Source organism: Panthera pardus, unplaced genomic scaffold (assembly GCF_024362965.1).
Source record: "Panthera pardus isolate Hobbes unplaced genomic scaffold, ASM2436296v1 HiC_scaffold_22, whole genome shotgun sequence".
Taxonomy (NCBI): Eukaryota; Metazoa; Chordata; class Mammalia; order Carnivora; family Felidae; genus Panthera; species Panthera pardus.
In genome coordinates, this window is record NW_026526788.1 from 49547668 (window position 1) to 49575551 (window position 27884).

Consider the following 27884-nt stretch of genomic DNA (forward strand, 5'->3'; position numbering starts at 1 on the left):
CGGACCGCGAGATCGTGACCTGAGCCGAAGTCGGACGTTTAACCGACTGAGCCACCCAGGCGCCCCACCTTTCCTTTTTTTTAATGTTTATTTATTTCGAGAGAGCACACGTGCGTGAGTGGGGGAGGGGCAGAGAGAAAGGGAGACACTCCCAAGCAGGCTCTGCACTGTCAGCACAGAGCCTGACGCAGAGCTTGATCTCACAAACCATGAGATGATGACCCGATCCAAAATCAAGAGTCAGCGCTCATCCAACTGAGCCACCCAGGCGTCCTGTTACTCATACCTTTCTTACAGGACTTGTGACGGTTAGTCTGACGTGTCAATTTGGTAGGCTATAGTACCCAGTTATTTAATAAAACACTTACTATGGTGGCTCAGGCAATTGAGCATCCAGCTCTTGATTTCGGCTCGAGTCGTGATCTCACAGTTTCATGAGTTTGAGCCCCATGTTGGGCTCTGTGCTGATGGCACAGAGCCTGCTTGGGATTCTCTCTCTCTCTCCTTCTCTCTCTGCCCCTCTCCTACTTGCACTGCCTCTGTCTCTCTCAAAATAAATAAATAGACTTAAAAAAAAAAATAACACTTACCTAGGTGTTACTATGAAGGTATTTTGTAGATGTGGTTAATATCTCAATCAACTGACTTTAAGTAAAGAAGATTACCCTCAATTGGGTGGGCTTCATCCAAATAGTTAAAGCCCTTTATGAACAAAAACTAAAGTTTTCCCAAAAAGAAGGAATTCTGCCTCAAGACTGCAGGATTAACTCCTGAGTTTCCAGCCTGCTGGTTTTCCCTTCAAATTTTAGACTCACCAGCCCCACAACCACATGAGCCAATTCCATAAAATGAATGTAACATGTGTATTTATATGTGCATATGTATTATATGATACAAGTACAGGCACATCCTATTGGTTCTGTTTCTCTGGAGAACACTGATTGATACAGGCTTACAAAATACTTTTCTTCATCTTAGTTTTTTCTCCATTCTATCTCCTACCTCTCTCCCCAAAGCCACCAGAAGCTGAAAGAGATGGGGAATGGAATCTCTTCTAAAAGTTTAAGCAGGAGCACACCCCTGACAACACCTTGATGTCAGAATTCTAGCCTCCAGAACTGTGAAAGGATAAATTTCTGTTGTTTTAAGCTACCAAATTTGTGGTAACTTGTTATAGCATCCACAGGAAACCAATATTCCAACTCTCTGCAAAAACCCGATAGAAAACCAAGTTTGTTTTGCTCAGTGAGAATATATATCACCAGAGATAGCTCTCACTTAAAACAGGCACAAAATTCAGCTTTTGAATTTCAAATTGAGTGGTTGTTCATCCTTTGATATAGTTAAAAAAAACATGGAGTATGATTCTCAGTCAAAAATAATAAGATAAGAATTATAATGGAACAAAGATAATCATGTGAGGCTAAGCTCTGCTAAAAGGCAACAGGAAGAGGGGCAATTCTGTGAAGCAGACAAAAGTAATCATCAATTTCAATCAGCTAAATTATGCTTTGACCTGCTGTTCTCTGTGCCCATTAAAGAACAACCAGAAGTGAAGATTATGGGCAGCATTCATTTCAGGCTTGTTGACTGAGGTTGTCAACTACCTTAATTTCATGAAGACAAAGAATTTATTTATTTATTTTTTTTCAGATTTCAGGCCAGGAAATCTTTGTGTTCCATGAAGAATTACTCTTGTTTATTTTTGTGGTCAAAGAAAGCATTTCCCTTTTGGACAGAGTATCATATTTGCACATAGTTCTTATAAAAAGTACTATTATATAATACAATGTGTAATATATATGTTAACATAAAACAATTATAATTATCTCCGCAAAACTAACATCCTGACCTTTCCTTGCTTCGGATCTGTTAATTCCATGTATTCCTTGATAGTTTTTATCATTTTTATCTTTTATTGTTTTAATGCAGTGGAAAACAATGTGAAAAATGAAAAAAAAAAAGCTCACCCGGGATTTGTTCTTTTTCTGTTCCTTTTGGGAAAGTATAGAGAAGGTTGAATGTATAGCTATAGGAGAAGAAAACAGTAGAAGGTCATGTGAGATTTGGCTGTTATAGACTTTCGAGATTCAGCTCCTAAAACCCTATGCCCACCAGGTGGTTAAATACCACCCTGTAGAAAAAAGTTCTTTGGCCCCTGAGAAGAGTCAGCAAGAACCATGTGCAGGTAGAATTCACATGTGTGACTCTGACAGGAACTGTAGAGCTTGGCTGAGCAATTTTTCACTGGGTTTATTTCCAAATGATTTATTAATTTCAGTTTTCATTTAGAACCAATCCAGAACTAACTTAATAATTATATCAGAAGGCAAATCGTTATTTTTCATCAATGTTTTAGGAAAAATACTCAAGATATTTGTTTACTTATATTCCTACTGAGTTGCTTACCCTTAGAGTCAGAGAAATCACTCTGCAGAAAAGGATGGCGTTGCTTTACAGACAGGTCTACTTTAAAAACTGTTTCTAACTAAGTTGTAACAGACTTGGTGGACTTACCTCATGGACAGTTTTCTGGTCCCGGTACTGACACTAACAAATTGGGTGACTCTGGGCAGATTACTTACACACTCAGAGTCAAGGTTTCCAGCTTTGAAATTAAGCACACAGAGGACCCTACTCTGTGACTCTGTAAAGGCAGGGTAGAAGGAGCAGCAGCATACCTCGAGAGGGCACATAAAACGAGGGACATACAAGAACATCTCAAAATCTAGAAAACGTGAGTGGAGGTTGGAGGCAGGGCATGTTTATTAAAGGCTGGTGATAGAATTCCTTCAGTTGTGCCTGGTGATCTCTCCCTGCAGACCATGCCGACACGAAACCTCTAATGAATTAATATTTCCCATGCAGGCTGCCCCTCACCCACCACTCTCAGTGCTCCACTCACCTATCTTTTCTGAAACTTGGTCCCGACCTCTCACCATCATGGTGAGGCCCTCTGGATGTGGTGATAGTGAAACAATGCTCCTTCTGAGCAAAATAAAGAACGGCTACTTCAGACTACGCAAACCTAGGACCTGCTCCTTTCTAGCAGTTTCCTGCCTCTGCTCTAAAGACTGTGGTAAGAAGTCTGAAGTCAGAGGAGTGATCTTCAAGGTAGGATTCCTATTCCTGGGGCTTCTTCCTTCTTACTTAACAAAAGCTGCTTTTTTCCAAGGGAGCTGGCACCTAGGCTTAAAGGACAAAATCATTTTATTTAGAAGTTTCATGCAGGGATCCAAATCTCACAGAACTTATCTGCCTAAACTCTAAGGCCACTGAGGATGCTGAAGGTTGGACAATGCAAACGGCCAACAACAGTTAATGCCACCTGACCCAAGGGTTCCTAGATGTCAAGAAATCCCAAAATACATGATCATAAGGTGAGATTCAGCTCATACACTTTAGGATTGTTTCCTTGGGAGCTGAGAAAAGTGCTGTGAGAAGTACGATGCCGGTTTTAGAGAGGGTTGTCTACGTGGGCTGTGAGTTCTTGAGTATTTCACTGGAGCCCTCTGAGCCTCAGTTTCCTTGTTTGCCAAAACAGAAAACAGTTACATAAAGGCTGTTTGCAGCATTAAATAAAGTTTAGCCAATTAAAAAAACACACAGTATCTCCCAAATAACTTAACAGCTAATATTAACTAAGCTCTGTTCCGTCTGTTAAAAACTATACGTACTTTCAAAACGTAGGTAAAAAACAGAATCCTCAGGACAACCCCACGTGGCACATAATACTCTTTGTTTCCCCGAGCAGGCGACCACGTAGCTCAGTCATCTCGCCTGCAGTAACTGACTTAACAGCCGCTCCACCAGGATCCAAAGCTCACGCCCCCTTCCCGCAACTGCGCAGACACGGCGGCCCCACGCTGGACACCGCCCCCTCTGCAGGCAGAAGCGCCCACCCTGGCAGTCCGTCCCAGAGGCCGCCCCCGCCCCCGCCCGCCTTTGGCTGACCCACGTGCCGGGGGTCTCGCCGCGGGGCTACTCCTCCACCCCCTCCCCCCCCCGCCGCCGCCCCGCTGGTCTTTGCCCACCCAGCCTGGGCGCACCCGCCGCTCGCGCAGCGCCAGCGCCCCGAGCGCTGCAGGATTTCCTCAGCCGGGAGTGGAAACGCTAGGAAGACACCTGAAGACCGAAATACACATGCGCACAATGAGCCTCAAGCGAGTCTTTCGCCGCACCTGCGCTGTGAGAGGCAAGGAAACCTAGGACTACGTTTCCCATAAACCCTGGCCCCACGCCCCGTGAGAAGAGTTTTCCTTGAAGAGCAGAGGTCGCCCTCAGGGGCTGGGTGGGCCCGATTCTTTCTGGGCCGCGGGACGCTGCAAAATCATGCAGGGTGATGCGACGTGGTTAAAGAAATCTTGTTTAAGAGAATAAACTGTAAAGGACACGTTGGGGACCACTAGGGAACCGTGAGCTATGTGGTTAAAATATAAACAGGTTAATTTTGTCCATTGTAACAAGTAGAATAGTATTTCCTTGCCTTCAAATTCATGTCCATCAGGAGCCTCAGAATGTGACTTTATTTTTTAATATGATCATCGCAGATGTCATTAATTAAATTAAAATGAGATCGTGCCAGATTAGGGCGGACCCTAATCCAATGTCTGGTGTCCTTATAAGAAAATAGAGGAAATATAGGCCTTGTGCACAGGGAGACAGATTGGAGGGAGGTGCCTGTAAGCCAGTGGGTGTCAAAAGATTGCCAGAAAACATCAGAAGCTAGGAAAGAAGCATGGTACAGATTCCCTTTTAGAACCTCTATTAGGAAACAACCCTGCTGACACCTTAATTTTGAAGCTGGCATCCACCTTTTTAGTTCAGATGAAGTAATGAACACTAGGGGTCATATTGTCCCTAGGCACAGCTGGACCAGCCAGCCTGGGGCTCAGTGGGTTAAGTAGGGGACTTCAGCTTAGGTCATGATCTCACAGTGCTTGTTCTGGCAGTGCGGAGCCTGCTTGGGATTCTCTCTCTCTCCCTGCCCCTCCACTGCTCTGTTCTCTCTCTAAAAATAAATAAACTAACAAAAAACAAAAAACTCCACTGGCTTTTCTTTTTCTTTCTTTCTTTTTTTTTTTTTTTTAATGGAGAAGTCTATCCTCAAATGCATACGGAATTGCAAGGGGCTCCAATACAGTCTTGAAACAAAAGAACAAAGTTGGAGACACACTTCCTGATTTCAAAATTTACTACAAAGTTACAGTAATCAAAGCAGTGTGCTACTAGCATAAGAACAGACACATAGACCAATGAAATAGAAATAAACTCATGCTTCTATAGAGCACTGATTTTCTACACAGGTGCCAAGGCTGTTCAATGAATGAGGAAAGCTCAGTGTTTCCAACGAATGGTGTTGAGACAACTCGATTTCCACATGCAAAAGAATGAAGCTGGCCCCCTCCCTCACAATATTTAATAAAATTAACTCCAAATGAATAAATGACCTAAATATGATATAAAACCGTAACACTTTTAGAAGAAAACAAGAGTTGAATCCTTGTGGCTTTGGATATGGCAATGCATTCTTAGATATGACACCAAAAGTACAACCAGTCAAAGGAAAACATTAATCGATGCCATCAAACTCAAAAACTTTTCTGCATCAATGACACTATGAATAAAATTGAAAAGACAGCCCACAATTTAACGTTCCCAAGCACTTGGCTTACATAACCAAAAACAGATCAAGAATGAATGAGCTGGTATTAGCTGGTGCCATGGAAAAATAATCACAATCTCTCACCCAATTTTCATCCCTAGCCAGTTCTGAGACAATTTTTGGTGGAAGGAAAGGAAGGATTGTCTTGGGGGTTCCCAATGCCCCAGCAATATATATATGATAGCTAGTCCCTTAATCTTTTCCTCAAAGAAATCTCCATCCATTTACCAGAGCAACAGTATACTGGCAAAAGAGGAATATCTAGATCTTTGAAATGTTTATATTCATAGTCTGAGTTGATACAAGGAGACCCAAAATGCCATCATTGAGCTTGTTTGGTTGTGACCATACAGAGTCCTCATCCAAGTCCCTCTTAAAATCCAAAGCATATACAGAAATGGTTGAGTGAATAACTGAAATCAATACACTCAGCAGCTGATAGAACTCTCACACTGCCTTGCTGACTTATGGAGTAAGAGCCGTTACTGAAGGAAAGGTATGTCAAGTGGTACCCATTACAACTATTTTCCTTTGCCTGGCTAAATCAGCAAATCAAAGTCAACATGGATCCCAGAATGTTAATAATCATAGCAGATGTGGTATCTTTAGTTGAAAAATTAAGTGTCTAGAGCTTAATATGCAGCTATTAAATTGCAAAAGCACTCTTTCCAATTCCCCTAAAGAAGGAGACTTGAAGCCAATTCATCTTATTCTGGGATGGGTAGCTGTACCTGTTCAATCTTGCCCTAATCATGTTTACTCTCCTGTTCTCTGTTACACCAGAGACAGTCTTCAGTCAGTTCCACAAAACATCATCCTGGCCCACTATACTGATGATAAGTTAATGAAACCTGATGAGTAGGAAGTGGTAAGTACTCTGCTTAACCTGATAAGACAGACATTCAGTATAGAAGATAAAGATCATACATCAGAGGTTTGGGTGTCTGGGACAAGGGTGAATATTCCCCTCAATTCAAGTTCTTACACAACTTGCAACTCCCACCAAAAGAGAAAGTACTAGGAAGTTCCACTTACACCTTGGAAAAGCACCTACAAGACTCTGCTCCGTCCCATTTGTTGGGTGGCTTGGAAGGATGCCTATTTTGACTCAGGCACAGGGCAACAAAAGGTTTCAGCAGGTTCCATCTGTTGTTCTTAATCCAATGGTGTGAGTATTCTCAATGGTAAAACATGACACTATGTAGAGCTTCTGGCAAGTCAAGATAAGCAATCGCAGTGCAGACCTCTAGGATTCTGGAGCAAAGCCATGCCCCTTGCAGCAAAGAACCTCTCATTATTTTAAAAGCAGCTCTTGGGGTGCCTGGGTGGCTCAGTTGGCTAAGCATCCAACTTTGGTTCAGGTCATGATCTCATGGGAGGTGGGTTCAAGCCCCATGTCAGGCTCTGTGCTGACAGCTCAGAGTCTGGAGCCTGCTTCAGATTCTGTGTCTTCCTCTCTCTCTGCCCCTCCCCTGCTCACGCTCTGTGTCTCTCTGTCCCTCAAAAATAAGTAAACGTTTAAAAAGTTAACAATAAATAAATAATAAATAAACTAAAAGCACCTCTTACATGCTATTGGATCCTAGTAAAAACTGAGCAGCTAACTATGGCAATCTATAATTCTGTGATTAGAGCTTCTCATCATGTGGAGACATTGTCAGACCCACCAAGTCACAAAACAGGTGGGGACATAACAGCATTTATTGTGCAAAAGAAATGTTGCATTGGGAATTGGGCCTGAGTAGACACAGACAAGTCAAGTAATTTGTTACATAAACAGGTGACTCATAGCAGTTTCCTGGGTTGTACAAATCTCTCTACTTCAGTTCACATCTAACACTATATGAGACTGTTCTCTGTGACCAACTATCAGAGGATAGTTTCCTTCCTTCCCAGGCCTGTTTCCTTCATGTTGGTGTCTTTTCTGGCCACTCCAATTCCACTCAGAAGTATTTCCGAAAGGCAGTGGTGAGAAGGGTATCATCCTAGTAAGTAGCATTTTAAATTGTACACTTGTTCATCACCTTTGTGGCAGGAAAAGTGATCAGAGGTAGGGATATATTCATACTCTTGAAGACTAGCAAATGGTTTGACCAGTTGGAGCAAGACTGGAAGACTGGAGCCAAGGAGGTCTGGGAAAAAAGTACATGGCCGGATATATGGTGTTGGGCACAAAGTGTACAGATCTTTGAGACTTTGTCAATGTCAATAAGAGAGCAGCTACCATGGAAGAGCAATGAGCATTAGGGTAGATGGAATCATTCACCCAGGGTATGTCGCCCTCAGCCCCCTTAGTCCAAAAATGGAGTAATTGTAGCTGGGATGGAGACTATTCATGGGCCTGGAATTATGAGTTTTATCTATGTATTATTTGTGTTTATATTTACCATTTACTACTAAACAGCTGACCTTTCAGAAGTGGAAACCAATGCAGAGCACTCAGTACAGTACCATTTCTTTTTTTTTTTAATTTTTTTTAAACGTTTTTATTTATTTTTGAGACAGAGAGAGACAGAGCATGAACGGGGGAGGGTCACAGAGAGAGGGAGACACAGAATCTGAAACAGGCTCCAGGCTCTGAGCTGTCAGCACAGAGCCCGACGCGGGGCTCGAACTCATGGACTGTGAGATCATGACCTGAGCCGAAGTCGGACACTCAACCGACCAAGCCACCCAGGCGCCCCAGTACAGTACCATTTCTTGCAGAGATTCTTTTAGCAGATACTTTGGCAGGCAGATTTCACTGGAGTCCTTCCATCCTAAAAGGGCAATAATTTTTCCTATTTGAGATTTGAGTATATTCTGATTATGGGTTTGTTTTTCATGCCCTGGACGCCTCTGTGTCTAATGTCATTCCCAAATCATTGGGGAAGGGTGGATATCCAGGTTGACAAAGCAGGGAAATAATGTGGAATGACTTGTAGAGTAGGCAACCTAGTCCTAGTATTCGTTTCAAGGAATTCCAGTCAAAATTAGGAAGGGGGACTGGGGTGGCTCAGTTGGTTAAGTGTCCGGCTTCGGCTCAGGTCATGATCTCAAAGTCTATGAGTTCGAGCTCTGTGTTGGGCTCTGCGCTGACAGCTCAGAGCCTGGAGCCTGCTTTGGATTCTGTGTCTCCCTCTCTCTCTGCCCCTTCCCTACTCATGCTCTCTCTCTCTCTTTCTCTCTCTCTCTTCCTCTCTCTCTCTCTCTCTCTCTCAAAATAAATAAGCATTAAAAATTTTTTAAATTAGGAAAACAAGAGGAAAATATACTATATGCAATATATAACTATATTGTAAAAAATAAAGCTACAGAGAATTTTGGGGTTGTGTAGTTTTGATGCTACACATGTTTATTATACATAATACCCATTCCATTGAAAAATAAAAGGACTATTAAAGATCAGTTAAGCTGTTTTAAATAGTACTACTTTTTATTTTATAAACTTCAAGGTATAATATAGTTTACAGCTACTTTCTCTCATAAAATTCATTTTGTAGTATTAACAATTGTACCCCCAGAATTGCTTATTTTATGTAAATTTTGATTTACCTGAACTGAATAAATGAAGAGATTAAAAGAGAGAATATTGTTATAATGATGATTCTCCCCAAATTTAACGAAAGATTAAATCCAATCTCTACTAAAACTTCTCTAGGCTTCTTGTGGAAATTGACAAGCTGACTCTAAATTTAAATGCAAATTCAAAGGATCTAGAATAGCCAAAACAATACTGAAAAAAGGAAAAATTTGGAGGACTTACACCACCTGATTTCAAATGTACTATAAAGCTACAATAATCAACCAAGTATGGTTCTGGCATAAGTACAGGCATACAGATCAATGGAATTTAATTGAGAGTTCACAAGTAAACTCTTATTGCACAGGATGCTGTGAGTCAATGGTCAACTGAATTTTGACACAGATGCCAAGGCCATTCTAGGGAAAATTAAGTTCTGTGCTAAGACAAATGAGATATCCATAACTACTGCTGGGACAATTGTATGTTCACATACATAAAAATGAACTTAGACTCTAATAAAGCATGATAAACAAAAAGTAAAGCAAATGGACCAAAGACCTAAATATAAGAGCTTGAAGTATGAAATGTACAGAAGAAAATGTAGGAGAAAAAACTTTGTGACCTTTCCAAAGAATTCTTAGATAAGACACTGAAGGCACAATCCATATAAGAAAAAATTGATAAACTGGATTTTCGTTAAAGTTAAAAACTACTGTATTTCAAAAGACAGTATTAAGACAAAAGATAATCTACAAATTGAGAGAAAATATTTACAAATCATCTCTCTGATAAAAGTCTTCTAACCAGAATATATAGACTTAAAACTCAATAAGGCAAACAACTCTATTAAAAAAATGTGCAAGACTTGAATAAGACATTTCACCAGAGAAATACAGAAATGGCTAACTAGCAAATGCAAAGTTACCAAATCCCATTAGTCATTGGGGAAATGCAAATTAAAACTACAAGATACTAGTTCAGACTTACTAGAATGATTATTAAATTTTTTTTAACGTTTATTTAGTTTTGAGACAGAGAGAGACAGAGCATGAACAAGGGAGGGGCAGAGAGAGAGGGAGACACAGAATCTGAAACAGGCTCCAGGCTCTGAGCTGTCAGCACAGAGCCCGACGCGGGTCTCGAACTCACGGACTGTGAGATCATGACCTGAGCCGAAGTCGGACGCTTAACCGACCAAGCCACCCAGGCGCCCCCTAGAGTGATTATTAGAAAGACAGGTGATAATACCAAATGACGGTGAGGACGAGAGAAACTGGAACACCACATGAATGAACCTACAAAAACCAAGTTAGTTAAATAAAAGAAGTTAGACCTAAAGGACCACACATTTATATGCAACATCTTGTTCCAGAAAACAGTTATGTATAAAGACAGAAAGCATATCAGTGTTGGCTGATGGCAGAGTAAAGACAGACAGAGTGTTGATTCAACAGAATATTTCTGGGTGATAAAAATGTCCTAAGATTGGACTGTAATGAGACATGCACAACTCTAAAAATATACCAAAAACCACGAAATTGTACAGATGGTAGGTGAATGTTATGGTATGTAAATTATACCTCAATGAAGCTGTTTTTTAAAAGCCAATGGAAATGCCTCCTAGGAACAAATTCCTCTCTACAGATTAATTTTTCAGATTCTGTAAGCTTACTTTTAGGTGGAGAGAGCAACCATTTCCGGGAGGACTCAAAGGTAAAGTATCTACCAAATACTGGTGTCAGCTAAAATGGTGTTTTATGGTAATCCAAACAGACAAGCCACTTTAAGAAGAGTGTGTTTGGCTATCACCTTCTCAGTACCTGAGGACAATAAAGATCTCTTTCTCTCTCAGGTAAGATGTAAATATAATTGCAGAACACCAGACAACTTATTAAGTTATTCATTTCTTACACTAGGGCATCAAAAGTGGAAAATCCTAAAACTATACAAAGCTGCTGGCAATTAGCACCTCTGTGTCTCTTTACTGTAGGAAGTGTCCTCCAACAAAATCTGAAAATGATCTTTTGAGTAATGTCAAATCTACATATCCCTTTTGGAGTCTTATTAGGCACTCAGCATGGGACAGCTCAAACCAGGACTCTACAACACCCACTGAATTGGGTTAGGAGCCTATAGGAACAGACTATCATCAGCCTGTATTCATCTCTTTACAGGTGGACGCTGACAAATTTTATGCAGATGGTAAAAAAAAGTTATATATTTCCCAGTGAACAAATATTTGCTCTAGACTAGAACAAAAAGAAATTCCTCAGATTAATTTACTAAGAATCCCTTAAATTATAGGACCCTCTCAGCACTTAAATTATGGAAGCAGGAAGTAAATGAATTAACTAGAAGCCTTATCTTTTCTTTCTATTGTGCTTAAAGCTACCTTGACCAATACCCCCAGTATTTACTGGGTTGGAAATTTGTAGCAAGATGCTGCTTATCACTTATCATGGGGTTTTCGTGTTTTATATATAGCTTTCTGGCTAGTGAACTTCCTTTTTTCTTTCAAGCTGGCTCCAAATTACCTGTAAATATTCTAGATAGCAACCATTGGAAATACCAACTAGTTAATAGAAATGACAGAAAATGAAAATGCTCAAACTAAGCAAAGGTTGCCACTGCAACCTTGCAAGATTCACTTTAAAATATTTTAAGTGATCATTATCATTTTGGTGGTAATGATCTCACAACTACAACTACCATGAGGAATTGATACTATATTTTTTTCATTGTACCAAAAAGATAAATGGTAAAAATGATCAAGGTATTTTACCTTGTCAAGACACACATTTTAAAGGACTACATGCTAATTCAACAGCACTGGCTTCCTCACCTGTCAATCCTATAAAACCCTGCTCATTTCCACCCAAAACTGGAATATTCACACTTGTACAATCTTCCTCATCAGGATCGTAAGTTCCACTTTTCCTTTTTTTTTTTTTTAAGTTTATTTATTTATTTTGAGAGTGAGAGAGAGCGCAAGCAGGGAAGGGGCAGAGAGAGAGAGGGAGAGAGAGAATTCCAAGCCGGTTCCACACTGTCAGTACAGAGCCCAACAAACCGTGAGATCATGACCTAAACAGAAGTCAAGAATGAGTCGGTCACTCAACTGACTGAGCCACCCAGGTGCCCCTAAGTTCTACATTTTATTAACTGTTATCCGGTACTAGTTCATACAGCTTCTTACGACCAAAAAAAAAAAAGGATGTTTTAATTAATTCTGGGGGGGTGGGGAGAGCTCTGTCTTCAGAGAGCTCTTGAAAATGTACAGTATAAATATATTGTAACTATAACAAAGACTCAGATTCTCATCTTGGGCCTGAAAGCTGGGCTATGTATTCCTCTTGTATTTTGTTGTTTCTTTCTGTAGTATGTCAGTAGTCATTTATTCTGTGAAATGAGAATGCACTGATAAAAGATTTTGAGTAAATGTCTAGGAGGTTTAACACAATTATCAGTTTCAGGGATATGCAATCCCTGTCTTTTCTGTGTGGTGCATTTTTGTTTTTCATATACTAATTAAAGAGGTGGAGATCAGTCTCTGTCTTTTCTGTTGAACTTGAAATACCCACCATACTAATGGAAGTGAGACAGATATCCTTCCCATTTTGATTATATTCATTAATTTCAGTAGACATTTCTTCAAGCTTAATATTGAAAAGTGACTTTCCACATACATCACATCCATCAATCACCTTTCTTACCCTGTTTCTATTACCAATCGTTAACTCTGAAATATGTTTCAAACTTTTCTCCTGTGAGTCACATTTATAGTGGACTATTCTTGAACCTATAGGATTCATACCCATGTTAACTGCTTTCCCACATGAAGTATTTTTCTCATTAATCAGTGTTTGTTTGTTTGTTTGTTTTGATTAATATAAGTTGCCTGGATCGATGGTCTTGGATGTTCTGGCCTCTCCAGACTTTTTCTGGAATAAAGGAAAATTAATCACATCTGATGAATTATATTGGTTATGACTTGGCTCTCTAATTGTACTTAAATGTGGTTGAGTTTTGGCTTCAAGACCAGTCTCCCAGAAGAAAAGGCAAATTCCTCATAACTGGTGATGTTCCACCCATTGATCAATCAATCTATGGAAAAGAACCTTTTGCAGCATCAAAAAAGGAGATAAGACAATAAAATACAAGTACCTTCAGTATTGTCCAAATGTGACCTTTAACATTGAGTAAGAAATATGTAGACCCAGTGGTGATCCTTGCATCAAGGCCAAATTAATAGATTTATTTTGAATGCTGATTTCGTTATTTTAGTTCATCAGTGCTGATTAATACTGAATCTACGCTAATCATGAATTCCTATTTCTTCCCTTTACAATATTCTAACTTACTGGGTTTTTTTCAAAGTATTGCTTTATAATAATCTTCTTAACTCGAGCTAATATCTTAGTTCACACATCTGTAATTTCTATTAATTTTAGGAGGGAAGAAAAAAGGTTTTTTCCTCAACTGGCTCCTCTACCAACTAATTAGATAATCACTGAATATATAGTTCTGGTACGCATAAACATGAGGAAGAGGGGAAAAAAGGCACTTATCTAGAAAAATTATAAGTAAGTTGAGAGAAAGAAACTCAACACACATAAGTCTTGGCAGAACACCTATGTGCAAGTGGAAAACAAGGAGGGAGAAAACAATAACATCTGATGCTAATAAACACTAACCATATTTAATACTAAATCACACTTAATTTGTTTAATCCTCAGAACCCTTTCAGATAGGTTCTCTTACTGTCCCCATTTTACAGATGAGGAAACTAAGGCATATAAAGATTAAGTAGCTTGTCTAAAGCCATACATCTAGAGTGGTAAGGAACAGTTTCTTGAAAACAGGATTTGAGCATAAAATTAAAGGTTTAAAGTTTCTAGGGAGGCAAAACGCAGTTCAATAAAAGATCTAGATATGTTTCAGGATATTTAAAAATACAGATTAAATGGAATTTAGGATAAGTTTTGGGAAAATAGAGAAAAATAAAATTTGGACAGGCAACATAAGGCTATCATGATAGTCCTTATTTTAAAAAAAGTTGTAGGGGCACCTGGGTGGCTCAGTCAGTTAAGCGTTCGACCTCAGCTGAGGTCATGATCTCATAGTTCATGAGTTCAAGCCCCACGTTGGGCTCTGTGCTGACAGCTCAGAGCCTGGAAACTGTTTCAGATTCTGTGTCTCCCTCTCTCTACTCCTCCCCTCCTTGCACTCTGTCTCTCTCTCTCAAAAATAAATAAACATAAAACAAAGTTGTAGATTTCAGAACTATATAGTAAGTACCAGATTTATCTTCTCAGGTTAGCATCAAGATAAAGGTCACAATTTTGGTAATCAAATCTGACAAGCACAAATAAGAATTCACCTATGTGACAATATGGTTCTGGTCGAAGTTCATGATAACTGAGCACGCTGGGGGAACTGAAAGCGTAATAATAATAAGATACTGAGATAAAATGTATGAGAGGATGGGAGAGATGAAAATTTCAGGATGACTCAATCCATGCAAATGGGAGAACAACAGAGCCCAGTGACTAAAAGGAGAATTTGGAAAGTGAATAGACATTGTAAAATGGAAAGTTAATGACTTCAGTTTCTGACATTCAGAGGATGAAGCAAGTGGGACTTCTTGATGGAAGTGACCTTCCAACAGGCCAAATGCTGCTCTGTGAGGCAGAAGTAAAGTATACTAGAGACGACAGGCAGCACAGAACAGTTTTAACAAGCATGGTCTCTAGTACTAGGTAACTTGGGTATGAAATCAAGGAGCACCACTTATTTACTGGAGGACGTTGGGCATGGAATTTAATCTCCTGGGACTTCAGCTCGTTTATCCACAGAAATAATAATAGTATATGTCCCAGGGGACGGTTGTGAGAAGTAGATGAATTAATACATGTGAACTGCTTAGAACGGTGCCTTGCGCATCACAGGCTGTAACACAAGTGTTGACTACAATGATTGTAATTTTGCCAACAATTTTGGAGCCATGAACATAAAGACAGGTGACGCCTTAAAAATCGATTAATAGATTTGAAACATCTAGGAAGAGTAGGAGGTATGAAACAAAGCCTTTTAAAAAATCCTAGATTGGGGTGCCTGGGTGGCTCAGTCGGTTTAGCGTCCGACTTCGGTTCAGGTCATGATTTCATAGTTCGTGAGTTCAAGCCCCGCATCGGGCTCTGTGCTGACAGCTCAGAGCCTGGAGCCTGCTTCACATTCTCTGTCTCCCTCTCTCTCTGCCCCTTCCCTGCTCATGCTCTGTCTCTCTCTGTCTCAAAAATAAATAAACATTAAAAAAAAATTAAAATAAATAAATAAATAAATTAATTAATTAAAAATCCTAGATTGAGTGGAATGATTGCATAAATCAAGATTTATTGATTTAATTAATATTTCCTGTATGCCAGCAGTGTGATGAGCCCTGGTGCTGGGTGGTAAACTAGACAAACTTCAGAAGGATAAATAGTTAAAGAAGGTGGGTGTGACCAAATTAGTTCTACTTACCAAAAACAAGTTTAGGTGTATTCTAGAGAGAATATTGAGCACCACCAAATAAAGCACAAAGGTACACAGGCAATTATCATTCTGGGCCAAAAACCCAATGGCTATGAAATCTTAGCAGCAGGGACAAAAGAGAAAATGGATAGTGAGTCAGAACACAGAAAAACATGAGGCACTTCACCATGAAAGGATAGAAGGAAGGAGTAGAGTTACATGATGGAGCACAGATGTTTGTAAATCACTAGACATTTAGCTATTCCTAAAGAAACTGGGGTGCCTGGGTGGCTCAGTTGGTTAAGCGTCCAACTTCAGCTCAGGTCGTGATCTCACAGTTTGTGGGTTCGAGCCCCGCACCAGGTTCTGTGCTGACAGCTCAGAGCCTGGAGCCTGCTTTGGATTCTGTGTCTCCTTCTCTCTCTGCCCCTCCCCTGCTCATACCCTCTCTGTCTCACTCAAAAATAAATAAACATTTAAAAAAACTTGGGGCGCCTGGGTGGCTCAGTCAGTTGAGCATCCAACTTCAGCTCAGGTCATGATCTGAAAAACTTAAAAAAACTTAAAAAAAGAGACTATATCCAACATTGATGAAAATCAAAAGGAGTATATAAAAATGGGAAGAAATTGGGCAACTGAAGAATAATGAAGAAATAAATATTGAAGATACAGTAACTAGAAATTAGATTTGGGTAATGTCAGAGTGCAAAGTGTCTCTATAAACATCAAGTAGAAAATGAGCACATTCAAAGAGGAAGGTGATATTACAAAATGTTAATTTAAACATCTTGGGAGTGGTGGTCAGACATCCTTCAATATTTGTGAAGGTATGAAGTCTCTAAAATAAGATTTCCAAAAATGTTTCAGAGATCTCACAGTAGTCTGAATAATGTCCCCAAAGTTCATATCCACCCAGAACCTCAGAATGTGATATATGGAACTAGGGTCTTGGTAGATATAATTAGTTAGGATGAGGTCATGTTAGATGAGGGTGGGCCCTAAATTAGGGGAGGACACAAAGAGGGAAGGCTAGATGATAACAGAAACAGGGATTAGAGTCAGCTGTAAGTCAAGGAATGCCAAGGATTGCTAGCAACCACCAGAAGTTAGGAAGAGGTAGGAAGAATTTTCCCCTAGAGGCTTTGGAGAAAGTATGGCCCTGCTGACATCCTGATTTTGTACTTCTAGCCTCCAGAAGTGAGAGAATACATTTCTGTTGTTTTAAGTAACCCAGTTTGTGGTATTCCATTACTACGGCCCTAGGAAAATATTACAGGTGCCAAGTAACCAACTGTCCACTTTAAGATCTGATTTCCAGTAGCTTCCATCTCTTGGGTACACAATAACTCACCTGGAAGACTCTGGCTTGAGAACATCACCTCTATTATCCATGGTTCTTCTCCTCGCTCCAACTGGGAGATCACATCTGGTTTGATTGTAAGACACCCTGTCAATGAGAAATGACACAAGACTCACGTCTACACACCTTGTGCTTCATGATGCCTAAGGACTGTCATGCATGATGACATTGCTTATTTCAACCCCAGCAGAACAGTACCTCTCACTAGAGGTGAAGACACTGACATCCTTCCTGAAGGCCTAAAGCAATTAAGTTTTTTTTTTAACCAAACCCTTAGCAATAAAAACAATTCAACTCATGTCAACTATACTCAAATTATATATATATAGATATATATAATAAAACAATAAAAATTAAAGGGGTTGCCTGGGTGGCTCGGTCGGTTGAGTATCCGACTCTTGATTTAGGCTCAGGTCATGATCCCAGGGTCATGGGATCGAGCTCTGCATCAGGTTACCTGCTAAGCATGGAGCCTGCTTAGGATTCTCTCTCCTTCTCTCTCTGTCTCTGTCTCTGTCTCTCTCCTTCTGCCCCCTCCCTCGTGCACACACACACTCTCTCTCTTTCTCTCTCTCAAAAAAAAGTAAAAATAAAAATAAAAACAATTCAAGCCTTTAGAGGTATGACATGTTTCATCAACTCAGAATGGAAATTCATGCTCTAGGAAGTTACTTGGGAAACTCTACTTACCCACTGAAACCAGTTTGCTGTAGTTCTCCAGCATCACAACCCTGTACAGGATCTTCTGAGCTGAGTCCAGCCACTGCCGCTCCACCTGGGTGAAACTGACTGACACATCCTTGAATGATACTAATCCCTGTAAAAACAGTACATTCTGTTTAATCTGAATTAACAACTGAGGAATGTGCAAAATGTTTGCTGCATGCATTGATAGAGCTTATAAAAAAATTCCATTTGATGCATATAATGCACCTGTTTTCATTTTTACGGGAGAAATAAATACTGTATTAGAAATATCTTGTCACTATGCTAATTGCTAGGGGGCGGGGAAGGCCTATTGAGCTTTCTATACCTGTATATGGAAACACTCTTGTTGCTGTGAAAAATCAAGATGTGTTTGTTCCTGTTCTCAATAACATTCTGGTAGATATGCAAACACCTTTACAATAAGGTACTACAGGAGCTAGGTTAGAAATGTTCACAAGGTATATAGCATAGACAGAAAGAGGGAAAAGTTAGTTCCATTCATGTTACTAGGTCGGTGCTATGAGGCTGAAAATCTTTGCAAGAATATGCATTAGCCTCCACGTGGTAAAATGCACGAAGTATTTTAAAAGTTAAGTATAGGGGAAAGCAAATAGCATAGTGTGTTAGATGAACAGGATGAGCAGATGTGGTAAGAAAAAGATACTCAACAGGTATTCAGGGGCCAGATATGGAATAATTTTGGACAAGTTCCTATATATCAATGGTTTCCAAATACCCTTTGATCATCACTCCATCATTTCAAATGATACTATTTGTACTTATGTATATAAGTACATATAATGACAATCCAAGCATTATTTCTTAATTATTTTCTTAATTTTAGATAAAAATAAAATGCAAATTGTAACACATTTTTCAGAGACCCTGGTAGGATAGCTTTGCACACTTCCTGAGATGTCTACCTTCCTTTCTGGAGACCCCCATTCCAGAAAACATGAAACCAGTGAAGAGATGTGAATAAGCCCTGGATGATCCAGATAAATCTGGATTTCAGATTTAACATTCTAGAAAAGGTGGTTCTCTTAGAAAATATATAAATCAGGCTCAATGATGTTATTTTTTAAATGGGAAGATGTCAAACTTACAGAAAAGATGCAAATAAAATATGCACAAAGAACACCCATATGCCCAGACTCACTTATTGTTAACATGTGACTCCATTCGTCATTTGCATGTATTCTCTTCCTGTCTACATACAAACACAAAAATAAGAAAATACGCACACATTTTTTTTTCTGTGCCATTTTGAAGATGAAATTATACACATCATGGCTTTTTACTCCTAAATAATTCAGGGTGTATATATAACCATAGCAATTATCAAATTCAGTACATTTAACATTAGCATGGTACTTTTATCTAAGTAACCTTTCTTATGCCAGTTTTGCTGGTTGACCCAATAACCTCTTTTACAGCATGTTCCCCCTTCCAGTACAGATCTAGCCTAGTGTCCATGCATTTTGTTGTCATGTCTTTTTTAGCTTCCTTTAATCTGGAACATTTCCATATCTTCTATCTTTGGACATAGGCATCTTTGAAAAATATGGTTCTCCACTCTTTTTTTTTTTTTTTGAAAAAAATAGCACGTTCACTCTTGGTTTGCCTGATATTTCCTCATGGTTAGATTTAGGTTATGTGGTCTAGACTGGGAAGTCCATAGGTGATGTTTCATGTTTCCTTCACAGGTATCCCATCCGTGGCATATGCTGTCATCTGTCCCTCAATGGAAATGCTAATTCTCATCATCCAGGCAATGAGTTGTTTGATCTCTCCACTGTGTAATTACTGCCTTTTACCTCCCTGAGAACAAATAAGCAGTCTGTGGGGAGATTTTAAGACCATGTAAATCCCTTAATCCTCATTAGACTGTCTCCTACGTTTAGCATCAGTTGAGGATTCTTGCCTGATGCGATCTCTACTGTGACAGATATAAAATGCTGCTTTTCTAACTCCTACGTTTCCTCCACATTTACCAGTTAGCTCTTAGCATTTTACCATAAGCAAGAAGCCTCTCTTCAGCGCCATTTATTTAAGTATAGACTCATGAATTTCTATTTTCTTCCAATGGTTTACAATTGATTACTGTACTTAATTATTTTGGTCTTCACATTGTCCCAGATTTGGCCAGTAAAAGCCCCTTCAAGCTGACATGCCAGCATGATTACTTTGAGTGCTTCTCTACTTTCTGGCATAAAATGATGTTCCACACTCATCTTATATACACCCTGCCCAGCCCTGGAATCAGCCATTTCTCTAAAGAGCGAGCCCTGGTTCCTTTAAGTGGGGAATGGTATTAGACACTAAGCTCTAGACCATACACGTATGCCATGATATGGTTTTTATTTCTAACTTTCTAATTCGGATTTTCAAACCTGAAAAAAAAAGTTGAAAAACACATAAAATGAACACTTGAATTATCATCACCTAAATCCTTTTTTGCAGTATTTGCTTTACCTCTTCCTATATATAATTGTATCTTTTGCTGTATCATTTGAAACCTGCAGCTATCATGACAGTTCACTCTTCCATATTTCAGCATGTATTTCCTGACAATAAGGCCATGTTCTCATACACCACATCCACACCTAAAGAAACTAAAATTAATTCAATTAAATTGTCTAAAACACAATCCTTATTTAAATTTCTCAAGTGCTTCAAAATAGTTCCTCAATCCAGAATTCAATCAATTCTCACACATCCCATTTGGTTCCTATGATTCTTCCATCTTCTCTAACCTAGAACAAGCCTCTCTACCATTTTTGTTTACTTTGATTTTTTTTTTTAAAGAATCCAGGCCAGTTGTCTTATAGAATATCCCATTCTCTGGATTTGTCTGATTGTTTCTTTATGATTAAATGCAGAGCAACTTCTTATCTTTTGGACAAAAAAGCAAGAGATGATATCACATGCCTCTTATTGCAACATATAGGGGAACTAAACATCCCATTGTCCTTCTCTTGGTGAAATTTAGTATGATTGGTTAAAGTGGTGGTCACCAACCAGCTCTCTCCTTTGCAAAGGCATATTTTCCCAGTAACTGATAAGTAATCCATGGGCAGCAAAGCAATATTTTGAGGCCATATAATTATCCTGTTCACCTTCAACCTTTCAATCAGTGGTTTTAGTATCAATGGATGATTCCTGCCAAATTAATTATTGCCCTAGGGCTTACAAAATGGTGATTTTCTTACTCTTTTCCATATTTGCTAGTTGGATTTTTTTTTTTTTTTTTTTAAGTAAAGAAGAGCTTCCCCCTTCCTCCTAAGTCTTTTTCTCTCTTCTGTATCACTAGAAACTCATGGACATTTTTTGGTCACTGTGTAATAATAACCAGTCACTCTTTTTGGTGCTTAGCTACTCCAATTTGGTCAATGATGGGGTTCTGTGTCCTTTTATGAATCCTTTCAGTACATCTTGTTTCTAGCATAAAATTATATTCCAGAATTAATTTATACTTTACATGTTCCAGAGTTAGATTTCTTTCAGTGGAAAAAAGAGTATTTGGGAACCAAGATTTGGCTATTAGGTACACAACAGATGGGCTAGTGCTTCTAGGCCCTTTCAGAAGCCAGAGCAAAAAAATATTCATTTTTTAAAATATCATGAGTGGATATTGATTCCTCCAATTCATATCCAACAACATTTTCCCATTCAATATCTGCAATTCCCTTCTAATAGAACCTGGTTTCTAAGCACCGTAATATATTTACCCATTCAACTGATACAAAGTAGTTTTAGAAATTATAGTACCAATCCAGTACCAATAACAGATCTACTAAGTTAAAGATTTCTTTGCAGTTCTTAACTTTTTATTTTTAAATAATTTTAGACTCTGTGAAAAGTTGTATATATTGTAGAGTTCTTGCATACCCTTCACCCAGTTTTCCCAATGTTAAGATCTTAATTAACATATATATTTACTAAAATTAAGAAATTAATATTGGTGTGTTATTAACCCTCCCCTGCTTGTGCATGCTCTCTCTCTCTCTCTCTCTCTCTCTCTCGCTCTCTCTCTCAAAATAAATAAATAAACTTAAAAAAAGTATTTAAAGGGTTGACATGTATATCTCTCCCCAACCCCATGTCACTACAAATGGCGATGGTGTGGTGCATTAACACTACAGACATCAGAAAACACTACAAACCAGGGGGTGGGATTCTCCTAAGAGAACTAGTTGTTAAACATTTACCAGCACACCACTGACAGTATCCTAAACACATAAAATATTGCCTAGCTAAAAGCAATGCTCAGTTGACAGCTAAAGAACTAAGGGATACAACTGACTTCCAACAGAAGTACAAAATGATACAACCACTGTTCAGGGCAATTTTGTAGTATCTATGAAAATTATGAGACGGCCTAATTTTGACCTAAGACCCAGTTATTCTAATTCTAGAAAATTTTTCCTTAAGTTTCACACATACGAAATTACATTTACATAAGGTTATTCAATGAAACATTGCTAGTATCAGCAAAAAACTATACATACATATCCTTCAACAGCAAACTGGTTAAATAATCAATGATAGAGGCACCTGGATGGCTCAGTCAGTTGAGTGCCCAACTCTTGATTTTGGCTCAGGTCATGATCTCATGGTTCATGGGATCAAGTCCCATGTCAGGCTCTGTGTTAGCAATGCAGAGTGTGCTTGGGATTCTCTCTCTCCCACTCTCTCTGCCTCTCCTTGCTCGTGCACTCTCTCTCTCTCTTTCTCTCTCTCTCTCTCTCTCATTCGATCAAAATAAATCAATAATTGTTTAATTAAAAAAAATCGATGACCAATGCATACAGTGGAAACCATGCAGCTATACACAATGAGAAGCAGAAGTAATAAGAAGCAGAGTCAGGACTTCCAAAAATTCCTCCATAAAATAAATAAGAAAACTAGCAAAAATTCTAAGAATCAGCTTTTTTTAAAGTTTGAAACTAACCACAGTCTTGCATAAATCCAGGGAGCATTCATTCAATAAACACTGCTGGTTTGAGGTTTGTGAGGTTTGTGGCATTTTAACTTGCTCCATTTGCATCCTTTGCCATCCAGCTCCACGGGAGGCTTGAAAACAAACAGCTTGTAATCACAGTGAAAAGCAGCAACAAGGCAGCCACCAGAGAGAGCAGAAGAGGGATAGAGCTCTTTCAAAGCCTCATCCCCAGAGAACTGTCATTATTTACCTGTCTGATGGTTCCTTGGAAGACTCTACTGTCTTTAAGCTAGCTTGGAGCTTCCACAGTACAAACAGCCTTTTCCCCAGGGGACATGCTTGGAAAAGAATTAGAGGAAAGTTATTCACTTCGCAGCCACCTGAGGTGGTGAATAACAGTTGGAGCAAGCAAGAGGCTAATTTAAAAGCTAAAAAAGGAAAATCTCATAATGCCCATAGGAACTTTGAAAGCTTCAACGTATTCCTAGGAATCTAGAAAGCCACATACATGCCCAGGGACACGCACATGCTCAGGAAAGACCTAAGAAGACCCTAAGCTCTTATTCTCAGCTGACCTTGAAGCTCTGTACATGCAGAAGTAAAGACTAAGGCAGAGTTGTCAACAGCACATCTGAGTGTTGAAGGTGTGTGCCACCAATGCACAGAGAGCACCTGGGCACAGACCAGGAGACTTATTAACTCCAAGCATTTGAGGAAATCTGGTAAATCATTAGCTGACTAACCTACTGAGTAGAGATTTCAGTGGCCACACATGATAAAGAATACAGACTTTACACAATCAATCAGTTTAGAAAACTCACTAAACAACATAACAATGACAGCGATAACAACAAACACTGGGGAGGGGAGACTCTGAAAGCTGCCAAGTAATATTATTTAAAATGTCTAATTTTCAACAAAAATTATGAGACAAGCAAAGAAACAAGGAATAATATCTGACACAATAGAGGAAAAAAACAATTGATACAAATTGTCCCTAAGGAAGCACAGATACTAGACTTGCTAGACAAAAGACTTTAAATCAGCTATTTTAAATATGTTCAAACAACTAAAGGGTAACCACGTCTAAAGAACTAAAGGAAAGTAATAGAACAATGTCTTACTATGTAGACAATATCAATAAAGAGATAAAAATTATTAAAAAAAAACAAAAAGATATTCTGGAGTTGAAAAGTACAATAACCAGAAATTAGAAATTCATTAGAAGGGCACAAGATCAGATTTGATGTGGCAGAAGAAATAATGAACAAACCTCATTGAAGACAGAACAGGTCAACTGAATTTATCCAGTCTGAAGAACAGAAAGAAAACAATGAAAAATGTTGAACAGAGCCTCAGAGACCTGTGGGATATCAAGTATTCAAACATATGCATAATGGGTTCCTCAAAAATTAAAAATAGAACTACCCTATGATCCAGCAATTGCACTATTAGGTATTTACCCAAAGGATACAAAAATACAGATTCAAAGGGGTACATGCATCCCGATGTTTATAGCAGCATTATCAACAATCGCCAAACTATGGAGAGAGCCCAATTGTCCATAGACTGATGAATGAATAAAAAAGAGGTGGTGTGTGTGTATATATATATATATATATATATATATATATATATATGTGGTATATATATATATATATAGGTGATATATATATATATATATATATATATATATATATATATATAATGGAATATTACTTAGCCTTCAAAAAAAAAAAGAAATTTTGCCATTTGCAACGACACAGATGGAGCCAGAATGCATTATGCTAAGCAAAATAAGTCGACCAGAGAAAAACAAATACCATATAACTTCACTCATATGTGGAATTTAAGAAACAAAACAGATGAATGTATGGGAAGAGAGAGAAAAAGAGAAGAAAGGGGAACAAACCACAAGAGACTCTTAACAATACAGAACAAACTCAGGGTTGATGGAGAGAGGTGGGTGGGAAATGGGCTACATGGGGGATGGGTATTAAGAAAGGCATTTGTTGTGATGAGCACTGGATGCTGTTATATAAGTGATGAATCACTGAATTCTACTTCTGAAGCCAATATTAACTAACTAAAATATAAACAATTTAAAAACTGGTTAAATGAAGAAAATATATATGCATAATGGGAGACCCAGAAAGAGAAAAGAGGAAGGGACAGAAACAATAGCTGAAGAAATAATGGCCAACATCTTCCCAAATTTGACGTAAGATATGAATCTATACATCCACAAAGCTAAACAAACTACAAATAAAAGTTAAAAAAAATCAATTAACCACACACATCATAATCTGTTAAAGGTGAGAGACAGAATCTTGAAAGCAGCAAGACGAAAACAACTCATAGTGTACAATGGATCTTCAATAAGATTAACAGCTAGTTTTGCTTCAGAAATCACAGAGGCAAGAATGCAGTAGGAAGAAAAAGACTATCAACCTAAACTATCCTTGAAAAATGGAGGAGAGGGAAGCCTGGGTGTCTCAGTCAGTTAGGCATCTGACTTTGGCTCAGGTCATGATCTTGTGGTTAGTTAGTTCAAGCCCCACGTTGGGCTCTGTGCTGACAGCTCAGAGCCTGGAGCCTGCTTCAGATTCTATGTCTCCCTCTCTGCCCCTCCACTGCTCACCCTCTGTCTCTCTCTCTCTCTCAAAAATAAATGAACATTAAAAAAGAAAGAAAGAAAGAAAGAAAGAAAGAAAGAAAGAAAGAAAGAAAGAAAGAAAGATGGAGGAGAAATTTAAAAAATCCCTGGATAAACAAAAACTGAGAGAATTCATTGCCACCATCTCTGCCTGACAAAAAGTACTAAAAGGAGTTCTTCAGGCTGATAAAAGGACATTAGACAGCATCACAAATCCACATGAAGAAACAAAGAGCACTGGTAAAGGTAATACTATGTGAGTAAAAAATAGCATAAATGAATGTATTCTGTAATTCTTTGTGTCTCCTACCTGATTTAAAAGACACTTTGCAAAGAAAAAAAATATAAATCTGTGTTGATGGCACACAATACGTGAAGATCTACAGGACAATAAAAGCACAAAGGAGGCGTAAAGGGATGAATAGAGCTATATAGGAATAGAGCTATATAGCATATTAAGTGTTTATATGCTATTGAAATTAAGTTGATATTAATCCAAATTTGATTTTTTTAATAGGTGAAATGTACTGTAAATCATTGTTTACTTTCCTGGTTAAAGAAAAAAAACCTTATAGTCAATTCTCCACTCACAAGTAGAAGAGGAATAGAAAAAACTCGATTGTTTTTAATCTGGCGTTTATGTGTACCTTTCATTTCACACGTACAGTTTACTGGGTATTACTACCCACCACCAGCAGAATAGATACAAATAAAACCAAATATCAGAAAGGAAAAAGTATTAACAAAAGGAAGCTCAAAAAGATGTCTTCAGGAGAGTGGCCAGGCTAGTCAGTAGGAGCAGACCGTGTGCAGTAAGGCTCTGCTGCTCTTCTCCTCCAACTCCTATAGCAGCTCATCAGTCTCATTCTCTATATCCTCCGTGTGCTGAATGCAATGGCACAACTCACAGATAAGGAATGCGTCCAGGGTGGCCTCTTTAAGGTTGTCCTGGATGTCCACATTGGTTACATGCACTGGCTGGCAGGTGTCTTGCTCTTTGGAATTCAGATCTTCCACCACCTGATTGTATACTCTATCTTCACAGGTGAGAATCAGATCAAACAGTCTCTGCAGCTCTGAAACCTTTCTGGCCAGGGCTTGATCCTCTTATTTCTATCCAACAGATGTAAAATGCCATTCTGCATATAGAGTTCTTTGTCTTTCCTAAGGAGATTGTGGTACATCTGGTCATATGTAGTTTTGAAATTGTAAACTTTTGGCTTGTCAAGTGCCGGTCCTGGGAGCTTGACATGAGTTCCTGTTCCAAAGGACCAGAAACTGAATCTCTGTTTGCTGAGAATGTCGTGCATCTCCATGCTCCGGTTCTGGTTGCTCGAGCACACCACTGCCACAGACAGCAGCAACGATGGCATACTGGTGACTACACTGACCACAACACACCCATTCAGGGACTCCCACCCAGCCATGGCACTTCTGTGCAAGCCAATCCAAACCTGATTGTTAAAAACTAAGATGTTAATTGTAAATCCCAGGGCAACCATCAAGAAAATAACTAAACATAGCAAAAGAAATGACAAGGGAATTAAAATGGTACACTAAAAGATATCTATTGAACAGAAAAGAAGGCAGTAATGGAGGAATAGAGGAACAAAAAAGCTGTAGACCACAAATAAGAAAACAACAGACCTAATCCTGCTCTATCAGGAATTACGCTAAATGTAAATTGCTTAAACACTCTAATTTTTTTTTTAATTTTTTTTTTAACGTTTATTTATTTTTGAGACAGAGAGAGACAGAGCATGAATGAGGGAGGGTCAGAGAGAGAGGGAGACACAGAATTGGAAGCAGGCTCCAGTCTCTGAGCTGTCAGCACAGAGCCCGACGCGGGGCTCGAACTCACGGACCGTGAGATCATGACCTGAGCCGAAGTCGGACGCTTAGCCGACCAAACCACCCAGGCGCCCCTAAACACTCTAATTAAAGGGCATAGTGGATACCATACTGGATAAAAATAACAAAACAAAAACGTGATAAATAGTGTCTGAAAGAGACTCACTAATAAATAGTGTCTGAAAGAGACTCACTTGAGATCCAAAGACATAAACAGAAAAAAGGATGGACAAAGATACACCATGATGAGAAAGACTGTCTCACGTGTACAGTCTTTCAACCCCCACTCAGCTACATAAGAATGAGCCTTGGGTCTGGAACCTTCCTTACCAAGAGATAAAGAGACCACACAGCCTATATAAGCCATTCACCTTGTCAGAATATCTTTTATTTAATTGCTCCTCTGTTCTGATTAAGCATATACTAAATGCCCCTCTGGCACAACCTCAGCTTTCAGTATTCTGGATTCGACAGTAGTAGGGTTGGACTCCTGCTGTGGCATAAGAGGTGTGTGCATAGGCCAACTGCCCTGCATCAGATGCTGGGGGCACCCACTAGCCTTGGGGGTCCAATCGCATATTATCAGAACTGATCTTGCTTTACCTCTTAAGTGTATAAAAGCACTGTTCCATCCAATGCTTGACTCCATTGTGTCTTCCTTGGTAACTCTGAAACCAAGAT

The 27884-nt window shown here is 39.0% G+C and overlaps 1 protein-coding gene and 1 pseudogene across 1 annotated transcript in view; both read right to left on the bottom strand.

Annotated features, from left to right (window-relative positions):
• The window catches only part of LOC109264622 (zinc finger protein 12-like), a 35273-nt gene extending 11450 nt beyond the window's left edge, over positions 1-23823 (bottom strand). The window contains exons 1-5 of the mRNA XM_053909720.1: positions 22947-23823; positions 22706-22827; positions 17734-17860; positions 17035-17130; positions 1971-2029 (exon numbers count right to left, since the gene is read on the bottom strand). Of these exons, the coding sequence (XP_053765695.1) occupies positions 1971-2029; positions 17035-17130; positions 17734-17860; positions 22706-22801 (378 nt within the window). The 5' untranslated portion in view covers positions 22802-22827; positions 22947-23823. The remainder of the gene's footprint in view (positions 1-1970; positions 2030-17034; positions 17131-17733; positions 17861-22705; positions 22828-22946) is intronic.
• A 1872-nt stretch (positions 23824-25695) lies between these two features.
• Positions 25696-27049, bottom strand: LOC109264624 (RNA polymerase II subunit A C-terminal domain phosphatase SSU72-like; annotated as a pseudogene).
• Between the last annotated feature and the right edge of the window lie 835 nt (positions 27050-27884).